This window comes from Notamacropus eugenii, chromosome 5 (genome assembly GCF_028372415.1).
Source record: "Notamacropus eugenii isolate mMacEug1 chromosome 5, mMacEug1.pri_v2, whole genome shotgun sequence".
Taxonomy (NCBI): Eukaryota; Metazoa; Chordata; class Mammalia; order Diprotodontia; family Macropodidae; genus Notamacropus; species Notamacropus eugenii.
Window position 1 is genome coordinate 309,571,855 of NC_092876.1, and position 21,367 is coordinate 309,593,221.

Consider the following 21,367-nt stretch of genomic DNA (forward strand, 5'->3'; position numbering starts at 1 on the left):
AAAATTATTGTCAAATTGACATTCTGTTTGCTTTAAATAAGGAGTCCTTAATCTTTTTTCTGTTATTGACCTTATGAACCATTTCCCAGAATTTTGAATTTGAATTTTTTGAAGTTTTGAATATAAAGTCATAAATAATATATATACAATTACAAAGGAAACTAATTGCACTGAAATATAGTTATCAAAATTAAAAATTCACAAACCCTTAAATTAAAAGTTAGTGAAATTATAGATGAAATTTTTTCTCCCGTCCATGTTTACAGACCTCTCTACCCAAAAAAATCTGTCCATAGATTCCTTAGGGTATCTTTATTACTTAAAAACTGTTTAAAGTAAAATGTAGCCAAATATTCTTTGCCCTTCTTTTATTTTCTTATAGTTTATTAAGGTAAAATTTAACACATCTTTTAAGGGTCATGTTGTATCTTTCTTTACTATACTGTCATTTTTTTCCCTTATTTGCAAAGACCCTGTGTGGACAGTAATGACCGCACGCTTCCGATTGCCAGCTGGCAGAACTTACAATGTACGAGCATCCGAGCTGGCACGAGACAGACAACACACAGAGGTGGTCTGCAATATCCTTCTCTTGGATAACACTGTACAGGCTTTCAAAGTCAATGTAAGTATCACATATATAAACCTTATTGCTTTTTTATTTACTAGTATAAATTTACCTGTGTGTTTGTAATTGAAGGGAAAGCCAGTCTGAAGTCAGGAAAAGTATTAATTTAAAAAATATATATAATTAAATTTTTAGAAACAAAGATCAGTCTAGTGGTGGTGTATAGCTATGGTAATGGAATGATTCAGCATTCAAGTAATTGAAAATAGACGTCTAATTCTTAGTAAAAGCGTCATTTACACAAGTTGATTTAATTTATAGACTAATTCCTCAGAATGCAGTGAGGAAATACATGAGTAAGCTGTAACATGTAATAAGTAATGATTTGCAAAGAAATGTTGAAATAATGAATAAAAAGAAATGTACAATTACAAAAGAAGATGCACTGATCACGTTAGAAGATAGAAAAGGGAAAACTCACGATGTTACTTCACTGGTATTTTTTCATTCAAAAAAAAAAAGCAAAGAAAACCTTGAACACATTGCGTCATAGCCCTGTTGTGAGTTTTTGTGAAGAAATGAACAAGAAGAAGCCTATAGGACAGGCAGCCTTGTATGGGTTATAGTTGGCATCATTGGTGAGAGCATCCACAGTGAGGAGATAATATAGTTGAGTAGTTTTGCTCTCAAGTATGTGTAGTAACAAATATGTTATCCCATTGGAAAGCCTCAGAAGACTTTAATTGAAATCTTGGGTCCCCGTTAATTTAATGAACAGTTCAGCAATAATTTGTAATTAATCTATCTCATGTATGGGTATATATGTTATATGTATATATGTATATTCTAAAATGAACTGAAAGTTCTTGGAAACAATTCTCGAAAACATTCTAAGCCTATTGCTACTTTATTAATTTGTTCTGTGACAGGCAAGATATTTTGCTGCAACACTGTCTAGTTTTGTGACATAAATTCAGATGTAGCAAAGTGAAATTCAGACGTTTTTGTCAGAGAAACAGGTAAATGAATAACATATTTTGTCTAGAAATAATTTATAAGGAATTCCTTTAGTATATATAGAGTGATCAAAATTACACAAAGCTGTATCTAAATAGAAAATGCTTAAAATAAAGCTCTAACAAGAATATTTTTTCATTTTAAAAAGGTCTTAAATTGTTCATATTGTAACTGGAAATTCACTGAGTAGTGAGTATTTGCTATTATATTTTTCTTACTGTATCATGGTCATTATGTATTATGTAAAACTCAGGTTAGATTGTTTTATGAATTTTGATCAACATTTACCAGCTGTAACATTAAGTTTCTTTCACAAACTGTTTGCTTAGTTATGTGCTTAAGATGAGTTATAAAGTATTGCAAGATCAATGTGGATCAGACTATACCTGATGTTCAAATATTCTTTTTCTCCTTCAAAATAAATTTATTTAAATCACACAAAAAAGAGAAAGTTTAGAGCCAAGAGGTCATCTAATCTCACCTCATTTTAAAGATGAAGAAACAAACTTAAAGAGGCACTCTTAACATAAATGTTAAGAGTGAATAATTAAAACTATTACAAAAAAACCACCACAAGAAAATTAGACATTATTTTAAGGGTTAAATATTTATACTTTATAGCTTCAAAGTTATTGGGAACAACAATACAAGAAATTTTTTTTAAATGGGAAAAGTACACAACAGATACAAATGCATAATTCACAAATGTTTCATGGAATTAAACTTAACTTTTCACAGATGTCTCTTTAATAAATCCGTATTTTAAATACAGTTTAAAGGTTGTTAATATACATTATGCATAGCATACATGTTCCTCCACTAGTATGTGCATATCTTACCATATCCCAGGTTCTCTGGTGGGATATAAAGAAATAAAACAAAGTAAATTTGATCTTTTTTTTATAATAGAAAACAACCTTTGTAAACCAGAAAAATACTTTAAAATACTTTATAAACCACAGATTTCTGCATGTCATCTATTTTTATTAATAACTTTGATTTCATAAATTTCAGAGCACTATTTACTAAAACTGTTCCTGTCAGTTGCAGCTTGAAAACACCTTTGTACTGTGGTGAAAAATTAGTGAATCTTTTCTTGGAAGTACCCATCCCCCCCTTACTGCAGAGTAGTAAGCATCTACTCTGAAGCAGAGAATCTGAGATATAGGGTTATTATTATTATTAAGAAATCATCTGGGTGGGGAAAACCAGAACCCAGCCTTGGATCTTGACATGAATTTCTGTAACTGAAAATCATTTTCTAACACACTCAAATAGAACAGCCAATAGGACATCAAAAAGGAAAAAATACAGTATAATATGAGGAAACTTTCTAGCCCTTTGGAGTAGAATATGACAGAACTAGGATTGTACTTTAATTTATTAATTTAATTAATTTAGTAAAATTAGCTTTTAGTTTCTCAAGAGTAGAAACAATAGTTCACACTTATCCAGCATTTTGGGATTTAAAAAATGGTTTTTGTTACCAGAAATTATTTTACATTTCGTGGTAATTTCCCTAGAGTTGCTAATCCACTGTCCTATTTTGTGTTGTAAACATTTCAGAAATTTATAGGTATGTCAGTGACAGAGGAAGGGTAAGAAAGACTAAGCTGAAATTGGTGTCTGTGGGGTTCTAATGAGGACCTTTAAGCATTTCTGATACCTGTACGGTTATGAAGAAGATCCAGTTTAGTCAGTAAGCATATATTAAGCACCTGTTCTGTGCCAGTCACTGTACTGGGCACTAGGAAGACAAAGAAAGGCATCCTAATTAATGGAAATATTGGTTAAAGATATGTAGACATCCTTAAAGATTATAAATAGACATCACTATATCCAAAGAAGCAATATAATTCCAAAGAATAGACTTGATTTTGGTTTCAAAATGTGTGGTCCAAAGGCTGAGTCCTTGACAATTCAAGAAACTGCCTGCTGCTTTGCAACAGAAATGGTGTAGTGGTTTGTTGGCTTTTTTTCTTTTGTACTGTAGAGATGACCACTGTTAAAAGTTCTTAGCAGTCCTTGAGCCCATCCATGTAAAAGGTATGCAACCTGCCAAATTGATTATTACAAAGAAAAAAATGTGTTCACTGAATAGTACACATTGAACTTCTAGGAGGGTTAATAGTTTTTGACACAGGTTACTATTTGTAGTTTACAATATCTGCCTTCACCACCCTCTGTGACTGTTCAATTTCTGCCTTTTTCAATTTGATCCCAAGGATTTCAGCAGCAACTCTCTGAAAACACAGGAAGACAAGAGTCTCCTGTCTTTGCTTACACAAAATGGCTACTGAGGCTATTTTCTTGACACAACTGTAGGTATTTATCAGGTTTTACTGTTCTCATATGCTCCAAATCAACAACCTAGATGTTAAAAAGAAATGTTCAGAAGATGGGATCTAGGTCACGCATTTTCAGTAATTGAAGATAAGCATGGTATGCTCTTTTATTACCCACCAAGGCCACCAATAGCTATGTTTCTGACTCCTCATTCACTTTCTTCATCATGTTATATCAGTCTTCTAAATTCTCAAAGCTTTGGTAATTTGTAATGTCATATATCAAGAGAACTCCCTGTGCTCCATAGATATATTTATCCACATCTTGCCACCTATTGTTTGCCCTCCTATATTCCAGACTTGTAGAGTAATATGAAGTTTTCCTGGCAATGTTATCATTTTCAAAAAGAAGTCCAGTCCTACAGTTTGTTTGTACTGTTTCCCAAAAGCTTTCTTAACAAACTGCATAGCTAAGGAGGTCTTTCCAGAGGTGCCATCACCCAGCAAGATGATTTTGAGCTGGTGATCCTGACATTCTTCCTCCAAGTTGGACTTGGTGACCCAGGGAATGGGCCTTCCCCCCAGCTGGGGAGTGAACTGGGGGCTGGAGGGTACTGGGGAGGAGGGCCTTCTCCCCTCCTCCATGGGCTCAGCAACTACCAGCAGGATCTGGGGAGAATCACTAGCTGGGCGCCATGTTGAGGGCCCCCCCCCGCCTCTAAGCCCTGACACCTGCCCCTGAACTTTCTCTTAAATACGAATTTTTCCTAACTTTGCTATTTGAATAAATTTGCTTTCAGCTTAATTTGATAATCTGTGTTCCATAATATAAATATTTTCTAATTATCATTGGGATAATGGATCTAGCCTGCAGAATGTTAATGTTTGCTTGAAAAGCATTTTAATCTGTAGCACATATCAGACTGTTCATTTCTACTTCCTAAATTAAGGTTAGAAAATATGGTCTTTAAACAGACTCATGATTTTAAATCTGGGAAAGATTTTAGAAATGATTTGGTCTAACTTCCTCATTTTGTAGATAAGAGAAAAAGGAAACACAGAAGTGGTTATTGCCTCTTTTCCATTTAATTTCCATTATTATATTTGGGCTGTATGTACATTGTAGCATCTCTTGTGGAAAAAAGTCAGATTAAGACTTTAATCTCAAAGAAAAGAAAAAGAAATAATAAGATATGATAAAAGACACAAATGTAGAGATTTAACAGAAACTGAAAAGATTAAGAAGAGTCCACAAAAGAACTGTATTGGAGAGATCTTAACATCACTGGTTGCCACGACGATGTGGTTACTGATCTAGAGCCAGACATCCTGGTGAGTGAAGTCAAACAGACCTAAGGAAGCACTGCTAATAGTGACTGGTGAAGATGATGGAATTCTAACTGAGCTATTTCAAACCCTTAAAAGATGATGCTATTAAAGTGCTGCACTCAGTTATGTCAGTAAATTTGGAAAACACATTGACCACTAGATTGGAAAAGATCAGTTTACATCCTAGTTTTAAAGAAGGACAATGCCAAAGAATGGTCAAATTACCAACGAATTATACTCATTTCACACACCAGCAAGGTTATGCTTAAGATTCTGCAAGCTAGGCTTTGGCATTATGTGAACCAAGAATTACCATAAGAGCAGTCTGGTTTCCAAAAGGCAGAGGAGTTAGAGACCAAATAGTCAACATTTGCTGGATTGTGGAGAAAGCAAGGGAGTTCCAGGAAAACATTTACTTCTGCTTCATTGAGTACATTAAAGCCTTTAGCTGTGAGGATCACAACAAAATGTGGCAAGTCCTCAAAAAGATGAGAGTACTTGTCTTATCTATGTCATCTTACTTGTGTCCTGAGGAACCTTGTATGCAGATCAAGAAGCAGCAGTTAAAAGTGAACATGGAACAACTGATTGGTTTAAGATTGGGAAAGGAGAATGACAAGGGTGTATATTGTCCCATTTTTAATTTAATTTATGTGCCAGGTACATCATGTGAAATGTCAGTCCAGATGCATTAAAAGCTGGAATTAAAGTTGCTGGAGAAATATCAACAATCTCAGATATGCAGATGATACCACTCTGATGGCAGAAAATGAAGAAGAATTAAGAAGCCTCTTAGTGAAGGTGAAAGAGGAGAGTGTAAAAGTTGACATGGAGCTTAATATAAAAGAAACTAAGATCTTGGCAACTGATCTTATCACTTCCTGGCAAATAGAGGGAGAAGAAATGGAAGAAGCAGTGTCAGGTTTTCTGCTCTTGGGCTTTAAAAATCACTGCAGATGGTGACTGCAGCCAGGAAATTAAAGGACACTTGTTCCTTGGAAGGAAAATTGGCAAATTTGGACAGCATACTAAAGAGCAAAAACATCACCTTTCAAAAAAGATCCATATAATATAGTCCAAGCTGTAGTTTTTCTAATAACAGTGTATGACTGTGAGAGTTGGACGGTAAGGAAAGCTGAGCAAAACAGAATTGATGCTTTTGAATTTGGTGCTGAAGAAGACGTTTGAGAATTCCTTGTACATTAGAGAGATCAAATTAACCAATGCTTAAAAGAAATTAATTCAAGCTATTCACTGGAAGGTCAGATACTGAAGCTGAAGCTAAAATACTTTGGCCACATAATGAGAAAATAGGTCTTATTGGAAAAGACCTTGATTGTTGAGAAAGATTGAAGACAAAAGGAAAGGGGGTGGCAGAGGATGAGATAGATTGAGTGTGTCATGGTTTTTTTAAAAGTATTTTACAAGCAAACATCATTTACCATGGTCTTCCTAATTTTCTTTTATACATTTTGAGTCACATAGGTTTATAATCCTCATTAATAGAGGGATACTCATATCAATGAAATTAAAGCTCTAGTGATGTTTTGAAGTAAATTGAAATATCATAAATGTGATTACATCCTTTTAAAATAGTTTTTAGAATTATTCTTTGTTAAATATTATCTTTGCCATACATATGGTCGAAAAATGTACAGGCAAAGGCTGTTTGGTTTATAAATCTTACCTGAAAAAGTACATATCAGTTTGTTTAAGTGCTTTATTTTTATGAGTCTAGGTTATAATTCACTTGATGTTTCTTTCTAGGCTTTTTGTTAGTTAGGCAAATATTCTTTCTTTTTTAAAAAAGGATTAATTTGGAACCTTCTTTGTTTAAAAACAAAAAAGGCAATATGCAAATATTAAAATATATAATAATGTAATATTTTAGTCCTTTTTAAGTGACACAATCCTGTTGATTTTTTTAAAAAGCCAGTTTGTTTCTTGGTTATCATAATTTAAAAGGATGGAAATCATTAAAATATTAATATATTTTAGAAGTCCAGATGGGGGATAACATTATTTTACCTTTTCTTTTCAAGTTATAGTAAGTACTTCTGTTTTGACATTGCAATCTAGTTAAAAATAATGAATTGATGAAAATATTGATATTCTTATCAAATCTGCCATTATGGCAGATTTTTCATTTGGCATTAATAACAGCATACAAATTTGTTATTTATCACCGCAATCATCATCATCATTACCAAGCTTTATAACTACTCTAATGGCTTATAATCATGATTTTAGTGCATATATGTATGTGCATACGTACACTTACATATATTAAGTTCTTATTGTGTGTCCAGCATTGTTCTGAGTTCTGGGGATACAAAAGAGAAAAAACAATAGCCATACACTAACGGAACTCACCATCTTATGAGAAAGACAACAAATAAATCTATAAAAGTAAGCTCTATGCAAGATAACTAGAAAATAATTAACAGAGGACACTAGAATTGAGAGACTGGGAGAAGCTTTCTGTTGGAGATGAAATTTCAGGGTATGTGGGGTGGGGGGGCAGAGACTAGATCTGTGATTTCAATGATAGAAAAAATGAGCTCTCACATGAGGAAGCTCTGTCTGCTCATGTACTAATGTAGAACAACTAGCTCCTCTGCAACTTATGATCATAGAGAATACTCAACAGCATAAAAGACTGAGTTGTGCACCCCCACCCATGGAGCCAGTCTGTGAGAAGCAGAATTTGGACTTAGTCTCCTTGATTCCAAGGCCAATTCTCTATCTATTAGACCCTTACACTCTTGCTGCTATGGAGTGTCTCCTCACCTGGGGCTGCACTAGATAGAGCACCGGTTCAACTGCTGGTAGAGGCCTGTCCGCTGGTGCCAATGGAGGTTCTTTGTGCTGGCATCTGCCAGTTCCCCTAGTTTTGCCAAGGCACTCGAGGATCTTGGTGTTGGCGCTTGCGTGCTCGACCATCCTGGGGCTCAGGATCTCCTACTGAGGTGGGACTTGCAGGGACACCTCCTGTCCTCTACGCTCCCTTCAGCCACAGCATGAGTGACCTTTCCTGTTAATCCCCCTAGCCTCTGGAGCTAAAAGATTGCTGCACCCAATCTTTTTCCTGGCTCCACTGTTCCAGAACTTTTCCTGGGATGGTATTTTCTGGGTTTTTCAAAGTCAGTAAGGGGATGGTGAGAGCCACTTACTACTTACTTACCCACCTGGGCTCCCGGAAATTCAGGCAATTATACTCTTAAAAAATACTGAGGACCCCAAAGAACTTTTGTTTATGTAAATAATATCTATTTATATTTACTGTATTAGAAATTAAAACAAATGTTTAAAATATTTATTAGCTCATTTAAAAATAACTGATAAATTCATTGCATGTGAACATAACAGCACAGTGCCTAGAGAGAGGGAGTCTAAGTTCAGATGTGGCCTTAGACATTTAGTAGCTGTGTGACCCTGGGCAAGTAAATTAACCCTGTTTGCCTCAGTTTCCTCATCAGTAAAAAGAGATGGAGAAAGGAAGTGGCAAACCATTCCAGTATCTTTGCAAAGAAAACCCCAAAAGGGGTCATGAAGAGTCGGATAAGACTGAAACAGTTTAATAAGAACAACATATTAATATGTTGGTCTTGTTATATTGTTATTTTGTATTATGTATTATTTTTACATAAAAATTTAGTGAGAAGAGTGACTGTTTTACATATTTTTGCATGTCTTTAATGTCTGATATCTAATCTCCTGCATTCCTTCTATTTTGAGTATTATTTTGGTTGAAGTATATGAAGAAAATCTGACTTTACATATATAATTGGAAAAGGGTGGAGTTTTTAAATTGCCAAATGTCCTAGTATTTATGAAAATAGTTCTGACCTTGCAGTTGCTGAAAGGGTCTCAGGGACCTCCAGGAATCTGTAGACCATACTTTGAGAACTCTTTCACTAGGCCATTCTCCATCTCCCTGTCTCTGTCTCTGTCTCTTTCTCTTTCCTACCTACTTACTTACCTTTCTGTTTTTATAGGTTGCTGAAAGTTTTTCTGCCACACCACTACCATACAGATGATATAAGCTCTACTGTATAAATTAGTGTACTGAGAATTATAAATTGTTAACCAATTGTGGTCACATGGCTAGTCAATATTGGAATAAGGAAGGACTCTGACAAGTTGAAGTTTTGTAACTACAAATTTAATATTTCTATTTTGTACTCTCCTCATGTCTTGTGAAGTTCTCACTCCTGATGTATCCATTTCCATGCATATATATACACACACACATATACACTCACACATGTGTTTATCTACGTATATGTTCACATATAAATACACTTAGGTAAACAGGAATAACTGTTGGTAACTTTTAAAAACTTTTTAAAAAGTTAATTTCCTTCCTTTGCAACATCGTTAAAATAATTTAAACTTTCTGTGTCTTATTACAGCTTTCCTGTTGCATGAAACTGATAGCTTGACCTTTCATGAGCATAAACTTTCATTACAGTAAGAAATAAGATTCCTTAAAATTTTTAGCTTTAGAAATATTCCATTTCTTCTCCTTCTACCACAACTTCCTCCCATCAACTCAGGATTTTCTCAAAGAAGAGGAAAATAATTATGATTCTTCCTTTTACTATTAGCTTACCAACACATAATAAATAGCTATTAAGTAACTTACTATTTTTTCAATTATGCCTCTCTCTCTCTCCCTCTCTCTCCATATATACATATATATATATATATTTTTTTTTTAAGTAGAATTTATAGTCTTACTGGGGACAAAGATAGCACAGTAGCTTATGTTTACAGTTTACAGAGTACTTTTCAGAGCAACCTTATGAGACAGAAATTGTAAGTCTTCCTTATTTTGCAGAGATGGAAACTAAGCAGTTTTTTACCCTCTTTCTTGTGTCTTGTGTCAGAGCTAGGAAATGGACCCAGGTCAGTTTGTTCTACTCTACCACAGTGTACTCAGATCTCTTTCCATCATCAAGTCTACATGCATGCTTCATATATTTTTATTTTTAGGGAAGCTAGATATATAAGTTTTCATTTAAATGAACAAATATTTTTTGAGTGAGTAACATATGCAGAGATCCTTTGCTAAAAATATTGTTACATAAGGCATGGCCTCTACCTTTAGGAGTTTACAGTCTAGATCAGGAGATAGAATAAACTTGAAGAACTAAAGCAATAAAAGAGGAAATTAACATTTAAAGATACCTTAAGTAGCTCTTAATCACTTAATTGGGAAATTAACTGAGACAGTAATTCACCATAAGCATTCATAAGAGGAACAGTTCCCTGTATTCAGGGTGATCAGCCAAGGTTTTACATAGGTAACAACCTTACCACTTCTAGTTCCTGAAGCATGGGTAAGGTTTGCCAAAGAAGTGGATGAGATTATTCCAAACTGATGAATAACATGAGCAAAAATTGGTGATGGACTTTGAGTTAAAATCCAAAACTCATTAGCTATGTTACCTGAGCAAGTTATTTAATCTGTGTTAGCCTGTTTCATCATTTGTAAAATGTGTATAATAATTGTACCTACCTTACAAGGATTATGATGATCAAATAAGAAAATGTATGTAAAACTGTGAACCACTACATAAGTGTTAGTTCTTTACTATTATTACCAATAATAATAGGAAGTACTAAAGCTTTTCAGTACCTTATTATCTTGCAGTGATTATACCTATAAAGACTAGAAAGTCTGTGACTGGGGAAAATAGCTGCCCTGCAACTAGAAAACCGGTTAAAACGTGTTTATTCAGCTGAGGGATATATGTAATATATATAATATATATGTATTTATACATGTGTCAATAAACTCTTCAAAAATTACTAACATCATTTACTTTCCTTTAGGGAGAGGATAGATAGAGAAGTGGAAGGAAAGGTAATATGCAGGAAGTATTGGAACACCTATATGGTGTTCCCCGCAAGGTTTTTGTTGGGGCCCTCCTGAACTGAGCCATTTATTACCATGCAGTGGCATTCAAAACTGAGGGACCCAGTCTGCATTGAATTTTGAAAGCTTTTATACAGAGAAGTAAGACACTTAGACAAGGTACAGTGGGGAAGGAGGAACGGAAACAAGGTGAGTGCCTTTTGCACCGTACATAACGGTACTTTGGTAGGTCATGTTTCAACAGTTTAATCTGTGCACCAGTCTTCTGTGTAAAGGACATTATGATCATTCTTCAACTTCATGGCATGATCATGGGGAATTAATTTTTAGTTTCTAAAGATGCTTGCTGCATGGCTTGTTGACTCCTGAGCCAGCTATGGAACCATAAGTCACTATGATCCCAAGGTAGGGACTGACCAGAAGATTATATATTTGGCATTCAAGGCCTATAATTTAACTTCAACCTACTTTTCCAATTTTATCTGACAACTGTTACTCATTGTGTTCACTCTAATAAGATTATTGAACACCTTCTGTTCTTGTCCTGCCCTGCTCTTGCTTTATGCCTTAACCTGGCTGGGTACATAGTAAGTGACACATAAATGATAGTTGTTGTTATAGACGTGGAGAATGTGCATGCTTGAAAAGAAGTTCGGTGGGCTAATAATGTAGCAAGAATGAGACACAACAGATGGACATCCTCAGTATGTTTTTGTTTCTTGTTCTGCTTTTGAGAAATGCTTTTTAATTCCTGGTGGTTAGGTTTATCTGTTATAATGAAGAGAAACCATTTTCAGTCATTTATATATTGTGGTTGTTGGATGACTTTCTTGGCAACCATAGGTGTTGGGATAAATGAGGAACTAAAATCAGGACATATAAAATTTTACTTCTTTGGATGAATGAGATACTCTGACTCCAAAAATATTGATTAGTAAACCAGGAATGAAGAGTTCAGAATTTACTTGCTAATAGGAGAGGAAGTTATTTAAGACAATTCAGTGGAACTCTACTACATTAAATGAACAAATTAAAATCCTTATTGTTTAGAGACAGATGGATAGTCAAATCTATTTTGAATGTTAAGATTGTGGGCATGTATAAAGTTTTAGAGTGAAAAATTGTTTTTGTTTTAGGTTTCATTAATTTAACTTAGTTCAGTTTTGCATACACCTACCCCAAAAAAATATGAAATTTTACCATCACTCAAATTTAGTAAGTTTTCTTATGCAGGTCATAACACTTGCTCTGTACTATTTTGTTTATGGGACATAGTCAGTGAGTATGAAAATTATGCTATGTTGAAATGATAATCCATTATGAGAAACATCAATTTTATGCTTTAAATATTTTAAGGTAAGTATATTTTTCTTTATTGTTCATAAGCATTAACTAATCTATAAAACTTTTTGTTCTTGGTATTGACCTGGATCTTGATAACCTTTTTTTTGTTTAATTTAATTTTTTTATTCTGGATTTAAATTTATATACAAAATAGAACACCAAAAGAGGATTGTATATATAAAACTCTACACTACTTGCTTTTAAAATATGTATTCTGTACACATATATGTATAAAACAAATTCAACTTTAAAAATATCTCACTTGTCTGCTTTTCTTTCTGTACAGTGTTGCACTTTTAAAAAAGTTTTAATGGTCCTCCTCTTTTTTCTTTTCTATTTTTTTCATCACCATCACTATGCCCTTGTCCTCCCAGCCCTTCCTCCTCAACAGTTTAAAAAGAGAAAGAAAGAAAAAAACCTATTGTAACAAATAAGCATAATCAAGTAAAACAAATCTACACACTGAGAAAGTCCACAAATGTATGTCAGCTTCCTCTCCATCGGTGTATCACCTCTCTGTCATGGGTAATGTTTCATCATAGGTCTTCTCGAATCTTGACTAGTTACTGCTTTTATCAGAGTCCTTAAGTCTGTAAAAGTTATTTTTCTTTAAAATATTATTTTCATTTTATAACCCATTCTCTTGATTTTGCTCATTTCATCATCAGATGCTGCTTCCTAGGATTCTCTGAAAAAATTTTTTTACCATTTCTGTTGGCAAAATAATAATACTATTATATCCATATACTTACTTTATGCAACCATTCCCCCAGTTAGTGTCTACCCTGTCAATTTCTTTTCTCTTTTTATCCCTTTTAGTCCCTGCTTCATGTAGAATCAAGAAGTTTTTCTCTGGCTATTCACTCTCTAGTAGTGTCTTACCTTAATCCTTTACTCCCCATATCTACTTGTATCACTGTTGAGTTTGAGTTCTTTCTGCAACTTTTTTTTGCCATCACTATTGCTAACCTTCATTCTCCTCGATGATACAAATAATATCCAGCATTTATATAGTACCTTAGGATTTTCAAAGTACTGTACAAATATTCTCTCATTTTATCTTCCCAGTAACTTTTGGAGATAGAGGCTATTATTTACTCCCATTTTACAAATGAAAAAACTGAGGCAGATGAGGAAAGGGTTATGTGGCTTGCCTAGGGTCGCCCAGATAGTAGGTATCTAGCTTTGATAAGGGATTTGAACTCATGTCTTTCTGATCCTAGATCCAGAGCCCTATCTGCTGTTGAACTCCCTCCAACAGTGTATACCCCAACCCATACATGCCTGCCTATCCCATGCAACTCCATGTCTTCCCAGAATTTTGTACAGAGGGTACATCTAATATATGTAAGCCCTTTCTTGCTTTATAATTTTTTTCTTGAAGTAAAATCTGTTGTGAACATATATCCAAGTATTTTATTAGTAAGGCTAAGCCTCATTAAAGGTTTAAAATTTAAAAGTTCAAACTATAACATACAAGATCATTTTGCAACAGTTTTAAATATATAGATAAGTGGCTGGGCTTTGTTTTAGTTAAATTTGAGCAGCATTTAACTGTTTTATACTGAGATTTTATAGGAACAAGTGTCAAAATGTTGATATTGCTTGAAATGATAAGAATATTATTAATATAATTTAAGTGACATCATTCTGGGCTCTGTTAGTCTGCTGAAATACTACTATAGCAAAAATAGCAGAAGAAAACAAAATAAACTCAGAACAGAAATCTTGTTTGTTTTCCAAATGCCCCGCATGTTTATAGTTTGTATTGCTCCTACCAAACAAGAAATGATATTGATGACATGTTACAAATTAAGTAAATACTTGTATCTGACTTTATAATGGATCATTTATAAATTCTACTGGGAGGAAGCTTTCAAAATATGTTTGACATATTTTGACATATAAGTTTGACAGAAATATGATAGGTAAAGTTTTAATTGGAGAGAATCTTAAGGAACCAGCCTTAATATTATTAAGGGCCTTATTTTAATGAGAGTATAAAAGAGAAACCTATTTTTATATTAAGACATTTGCTAATTTATTATTGAGCATCCATAAAATACCAAGTACTGTTTTAAAACTTGTTGGTAATCCATTTTCAGAATGTCAGTCCTTCTGATATGCATCTCAGTAGAGCTTAGATTCAAGGATTGTTGGTGTATTTTAGATAGGCTTTTATTTGGTAAGAAAATTGTATAGAGGAATCACAAGAAGAATCATATCTGAGCACTTTTGTTGTTGTTCAGTCTTTTAAGTTTTATCTGACTCTTCCTGACCCCATGCTCTGAATAAGGGCTTAAGTACTATTTGGTTGGTATTGAATTAGATGGAAATTCCTGCATTTACATGAACAGAAATGGCAGTAAACCAGGAAAGACAATTATTTAGGGATAGAGGGAAGGAAAAAGTCAAAGAAACCTTATAAACTTTCCAAACAGAAATTATTATTTGACATTTTTGAAAAATGTAAAATATAATCTGTATTAGTTATTATTCATTGTAAGGAGTTAAGGTACTTGGTGTAGAATTTGGAATTGGAAATGTGCTTATGATTCTTTGTTTTGTAATACTTGGCAGTTAGGTTGGTGTGTAGAAGATAGTTTTCCCATTCAAGTATTTCTGGTTTATACACTTTGAAATTACATTATTGCCAAAATTACTTGCTATTTTAGTGAATTAAAAGGTTTTTGTGTTTTGTTTTATTTCTATGAATACCAAAAAGCTACAGAGTTTACCTCAATGGTAATTTTGTTTTCTTCATCTCTGAAAGTAACTCTCGGTCAGATGTACACATATTTAAACTCCTAAAGAGTTGTATTTTTTAATCTAGTTTTTAATTAAACATTCGTTTTTAAAACTTTCAGTTCCAAATTTTCTCTATCTCCGTAGCTCCTTCCTCACCCAGTAAGAAGACAGGCAATATGATACCCATTATACAGGTGAGGACATATAGAATATGTTTCTGTGTTGGCCTCATTGCCCCCCAGAAAGCAGGAATAATTTTAAAAGTGGAAAGGAATGCTTCATTCTGTACTCAGAATTCATCATCTGGAGGTGGATAGCATTTTTCATCATAAGCTCTTTGGAATTGTTGTGGATCATTATATTGATCAGAATAGCTAAGTCTTTCATAGTTGATCATCGTTAAAATGTTGTCACTATGCACAATATTCTCCTGGTTATGCTCACTTCTCTTTATATCAGCTCATGTGAATTCAGGTTTTTCTGAAACTATCCCTCTGGTCATTTTTTTATAGGCCAGTAATATTCTGTCACAGTCCTATACCACTTGTTTAGCCATTCCCCAAATGATAGGCATCTCCTTAATTTCCAATTCTGTGTCACCACAAAAAGAGCTGCTATAAATATTTTTGTACATATAGGTCCTTTTCCTTTGATCTCTTTGGGGTATAGACTTAGTAGTGATATTACTTAGGTCAAAGGATATGCACACTGTGATAGCCCTTTAGGCATAGTTCCGTATTATTTCACAGAGTGGTTGATAGCTCCCTGCATTGCATTAATGTATTTATTTTACCCGTATCCTTTCTAGCATTTGTTGTTCTTTTCTGTCAAGTTAGCCAATCTGATGGATATGAGGTGGTCCTTCAGAATTGTTTTAATTTGCATTTCTCTGATTATTAGTGATTTAGAACATTTTTTCATATGAGTATAGATAGCTTTGATATCTTTTTCTGAAAGCTGCCTGTTTATATCCTTTGGCCATTCATCAATTGGGGAGTGGCTCTTATTTTTATAAATTTGTGTCGTTGTCCTGTATATTTGAGAAATGAGACCTTTACTAGAGAAACTTGGTATAAATTCCTCCCCCTTCCCCACAGTTTACTGCTTCCCTTCTAATTTTGGCTGCATAGGTTTTGTTTGTGTAAAACTTTTTTAGTTTCATGTAATCAAAATTACCCATTTTACCTCTCATGATACTAATCATCTTGTGTTTGGTCATAAACTCTTCCCTTATCTATAAGTTTTTGTCAGATAACGAGTTCTTTCCTCAAAAGCTTGGCTTTTTCAGCTTATTAGCCATTAGATTACTATTATCATTTGCTACTATATATTATGTACCTAATCTATTCTACTGATTCACCACTCTGTTTCTTAGCCAGTGCTAGATTGTTTTGTTGATTACAGTTTGAGATCTCATACTCCTAGGCTACTTTTCTTCACAATTTTTATTCATTGATTCCCTTGATATTTTTTCACCCTTTTGTTCTTCCAGATGAATTTTTTCATGATTTTTTTTCTAGACCTAGAAAATAATCCTTTGGTGGTTGGGTTGGTATGGCACTGAATCAGTAAGTTAATTTAGATGGAATTGTCATTTTAAAAAAATATTGGCTTGGCCTAGCTATGAGCAATTAATATTTCTCCAGTTGTTTAGATTTGACTTTATTTGTGTGAGAAGTGTTTTGTAATTATATTCATATAGTTCCTGAATTGGTCTTGGCAATAATAGTTGCCATATAATAATAATACCTGACAAGTATTTTAAACTGCCTGCAGTTATTTTAAATGAAATTTCTTTATCTCTTCCTGATGGGTTTTGTTGTTAATGTATAGAAATGCTGATGATTGCATGGAGTTATTTTATACTGTACAACATTACTTAAAATTATTAATTATTTCCATTAGTTTTTAATTGATTCTCTAGGGTTCTCAATAAGTATACCATCATATCATCTGAAAAGAGTGATAGTTTTATTTCCTTTTTCACCTTTTATTCTTTCAATTTCTTTTTCTTATTGTTATAGCTAGCATTTGTAGTACAATATTGAATAATAATGGTGATGATCGACCTCTTTGCTTCACCTGTACTAGGAGGGGCCTCCATGTGGTCATATCAAAATCAGGAAAGAGATGAACACAGCCCCTCATTCTCTTTGTTCTGCTTCTGGGCCTTGGCCTCTCCTCCACCTATCTCACACTCTGTTAACTGAAGGATTTCACAGCAGATGCTCTTCCTCAAGAATGCCTTTGCACTCAGAGTTCTCAAAACCCTTATTTCAGGGAAGGGTAAAGTTTGGGGGCACATGAGGGAGGCAGGTGTCAATAAGGACCTCTAGTCCCAAGGGGTGTGGCCAGGATTGAAGTTAGTTCTTGTTGCAGAATGGGGGGATGGACTCTCTATAGGAAATTGCTTGCCGTCGCCTCTGTCCCTGTTATTGGGGGGCAGCCCTGCTTGGTGCCTTAAAACAATTTCCCTAATGCTAAGAATTTCCCACTCTGCTCTGGAAAGGGTCTCTCCACTGCCCCACCCCCCAGCCCCAGGAGGGAGATGACTGTTATGCCTTGGTCAACAGTAGGCTCTGGGTCAGTCTGTACTGGGATGGATATGAAGGATACCAAGAACTAGGGTACAGAGGAAGTCCCAAGGATGCATTAATTTTGGACCAGTTACCTTATTCCTGATGGGGGGAGCCCCCCAGTCTGGTGCTGGTAGGCCCAGAAGAACTCCAACCCCTCCTTGGCCCCTCCCTCCCTTCTAGTCATGGGCATCAGAAGCCAGCCTGACACCCCAAGTCTTGTTTCTTTAGCTGCTTCCCCTAATCCTCCATCCCTGCTGTAAATATGATCCCTTGGCATTAACTGTCTGCTTGCTCTCACCCTCCCCACGCCCCAATCGCTGCAGACCTGTGGCCTTGCCCATTTCCCCCATGTTACCCACCCTGTGCCCCACACTCTCCCCTCCCCTGGCTCTGATTCATATCTACCTTGTGCTAAGTCTGATGGTGGGAGGGGAGTGCCACCTCTCACTGAGTTTCTGTTGACTTCCTCACCTGGAATGTCCTTTTTTTTGGAGGCAAATACACATATAAATAAATGTATAAATACTGCTTTGTGTCAAAAAATTTTTTACTGGAAATTCTTCTAGTTGAGCCCCATTTTAGATAGATAATACTTATTTTAAGAAAAGTTCCATTTATTTCTGGCCTTTCTAGTGTTTTTAATAGGAATGAATGCTGTATTTTGTCAAAAACTTTTTTTGCATCTACTGATATAATCATATGATTTTTGTTGTTTTAATTGATATGGTCAGTTATTCTTATAGTTTTCCTAATGTTGAAGCAGCCCTGCATTCCTGGTATTAATCTCATCCAGTCAGTTGTACTGTAAAATCTTTGTGATAGATTGTTCTAGTCCCTTTGCTAGTATTTTATTTAAAACTTTTCTATCAATATTCATTAGGAAAATTGGTCTGTAGTTTTCTTTCTCTGTTTCTTCTCTCCCTGGTTTAGATATCAAAACTTTATTTGTGTTGTAGAAGGAATTTGGTAAGCGACCTTTAGTTTTTCAAATAGTTTATATAGTATTGGAAGCAATTGTTCTTTCAGTGTTTGGTAGAATTTACTTCTGAATCCATCTGGTCCAGGGATTTTTCTTAGGGAGATCATTTATGGCTCATTCAGTTTCTTTTTCTAAGATAAGGTTATTTAAGTATTCTATTTCCTCTTCTGTTTATCTGACCAATTCATATTTTTGTAACTGTTCATCCATTTCACTTGGATTATCTGTTATATTGGCATATAATTGAGTAAAATCTCTTAAAATTGCTTTAATTTCATTTTCATTGTTGCTATATTCACACTTTTCATTATTTTTATACTTTAGTATGGTTTTCTACTTTTTTTTTTTAATCCAGTGAAGTTTGGCAATAATATGCCTGTGCCTATTCATTTTGGGATCTCTTTCAGGAGGTAATTGGTGTATACTTTCAGTTTCTGTTTTGTTCTCTGTTTCTAAGATATTGGAGCAATTTTATAATTTCCTGAAATGTGTAGGCTATTTTTTTTATCATGGCTTTTATGTAGTCTAATATTTTAAAAATTGTCTCTTCTTGATCTGTTTTCCAGGTCTGTTGTTTTTTGTATGAGATGTTCCACATTTTCTTTTTTCTTTCTTTTCATTCTTTTGACTTTGTTTTATTGTTTCTTGATGTGTTTGGAATCATTAGTTTCCACTTTACCAATTCCAATTTTTAAAGAATTAGTTTCTTCAGTGAGCTTCTGTATTACTTTTTCCATTTGGTCAATTCTACTTTTTAGGAAGTTATGTTATCAGTCAAGTTTTGTGCCTCTTACCATTTGTACAATCTTTTATAAGCTGTTTTTTTCAACAACTTTTGTGCCTATTTTACCAAGTTAAAATTTATCCTCTTTCCATAATTGTAGCTTTCTCATTTCTTTTCTCGGTTTTCCTTTTACAACTCTTACTTGGATTTAAAATCTTTTTTCCGCTTTTTTAGCTCTTCCAGGAATTCTTGTTGGTCCTGTGTCCAACCTGTAGTTTTTCTCCTTTTGAAACTTTGCTTGTAGATGTTTTCAAATAATTATCTTCTGAGTTTTTATCTTGAGCTTCTCTGTTGCCACAATAGATTTTTATCATCTGGTTCTTTTTTGTTATTTTTTGCTCATTTTCCCAGACTTTTTCTTGACTTTGAACTGTATTTGAGAGTTGGGTTCTGCTGTTGTAGAAGGTGAGGTGCACTGTTTCATGCTTCATCTTTTTTTTTTTTTTTTTGAAGGCAAGCTAATTTATTTATCCATTTATTTTTGACCATTTTTCTCTATTTTTATTTTTTTAAATATATGATTTATTTTTCCATTCTTAACATTCACTTCCATAGTAACTTGAGTTCAAAATTTTCTCCCCATCTCTCCCCAACCCCACCCCAGTACAGCATGACTTCCTCACCTTCCACCCCCTCCTCCAGTCTGTCCTCCCTTCTATTACTCACCCTTCTTCCATCCCACTTCCCCTTTTTTCCTGTAGGGCAAAATAGATTTCTATACTCCATTGCCTGTATAGCTTAATTTCCAGTTGCCTGCCAAAACAATTTTTAACATTTATTCTTAAAGCTTTGAGTTCCATATTCTCTCCCTCCCTCCCCCACCCACCCTCACTGAGAAAACAAGCCATTCAATATAGGTCATACATGTGTAACAATGCCAAGGACTTCCATAATAGTTATGTTGTAAAAGACTAACCACAATTGCCTCTGTCCTGTTCTGCCCTTCATTTATTCTTTCCCTTGACCTATCCTCCCACAATAGTGTTTGCTTCTGATTATCCCTTTCCCCAATTTGCTGTCCCTTCTATTATCTTCCATCTCTTATCCCCTGGCCCCTTGCCTTCCTGCAGGGTAAAATAGTTTTTCATATCCAATTGAGTGTGCGTTATTCTCTCCTTAGGCCAAATCCCTTGAGAGTAAGGCTCAATTTCCTTTCATCTACTCCCTCTTCCCCTCCGTTGTAGAAGCTCTTTCTTCCTTCTTGCATGTGAGATGATTTTGCTACATTCTGCCTCTCCCTTTCTTTTACTCCTAGTACATTCCATGGGGCAGCTAGGTGGTGCAGTGGATACAGCACCAGTGCAGGAGTCAGGAGGACCTGAGTTCAAATTTCACCTCAGACACTTGACACTCACTAGCTATGTGACCTTAGGCATGTTACTTAACCCCAGTTACCTCATCCTGGGTCATCTCCAGTCATCCTGATGAATATCTGGTCACTGGATTCAGATGGCTCTGGAGGAGAAGTGAGGCTGGTGACTTGCACAGCCCTCCCTCACTCAAAGCAAAGTCAAGTGGAAGTCATGTCATTATTCTCTGATGGCACAGTCTTCTTTGGCAGCAAAGGACGAGCACACACAGTACAGTCTATTCAATAGTAAATTTTATTTTTTCTTAGGTATTCTCCCATCATATTCAGCTCACCCTGTGCCCTCTGTACGTGTGTGTGTGTATATATATATATAATGTATATGTATGTAAGTATATGTGTATACCTACACATATGTAATATAAACATGCATGCATACCCATACACACACACACATACATACATATACACACACACACACATATATATTCCCTCTAACTACTCTGATACTGGAAAAGGTCTCATGAATTACAAATACCAT

The 21,367-nt window shown here is 34.7% G+C and overlaps 1 protein-coding gene and 1 pseudogene across 7 annotated transcripts in view; one reads left to right on the top strand and one right to left on the bottom strand.

The window, feature by feature from the left end:
• The window catches only part of PTPN4 (protein tyrosine phosphatase non-receptor type 4), a 229,992-nt gene that overhangs the window by 63,728 nt on the left and 144,897 nt on the right, over positions 1-21,367 (top strand). For 6 of the 7 annotated variants that reach the window (XM_072613348.1, XM_072613351.1, XM_072613349.1 and 3 more), the window contains one exon: positions 471-625. The exons of the other annotated variant lie outside the window; for it this stretch is intronic. In XM_072613348.1, coding sequence (XP_072469449.1) covers positions 471-625 — 155 coding nt within the window. The remainder of the gene's footprint in view (positions 1-470; positions 626-21,367) is intronic. 7 annotated transcript variants of the gene reach the window in all.
• LOC140503227 (ras-related protein Rab-28 pseudogene) lies at positions 3,596-8,142 on the bottom strand (annotated as a pseudogene).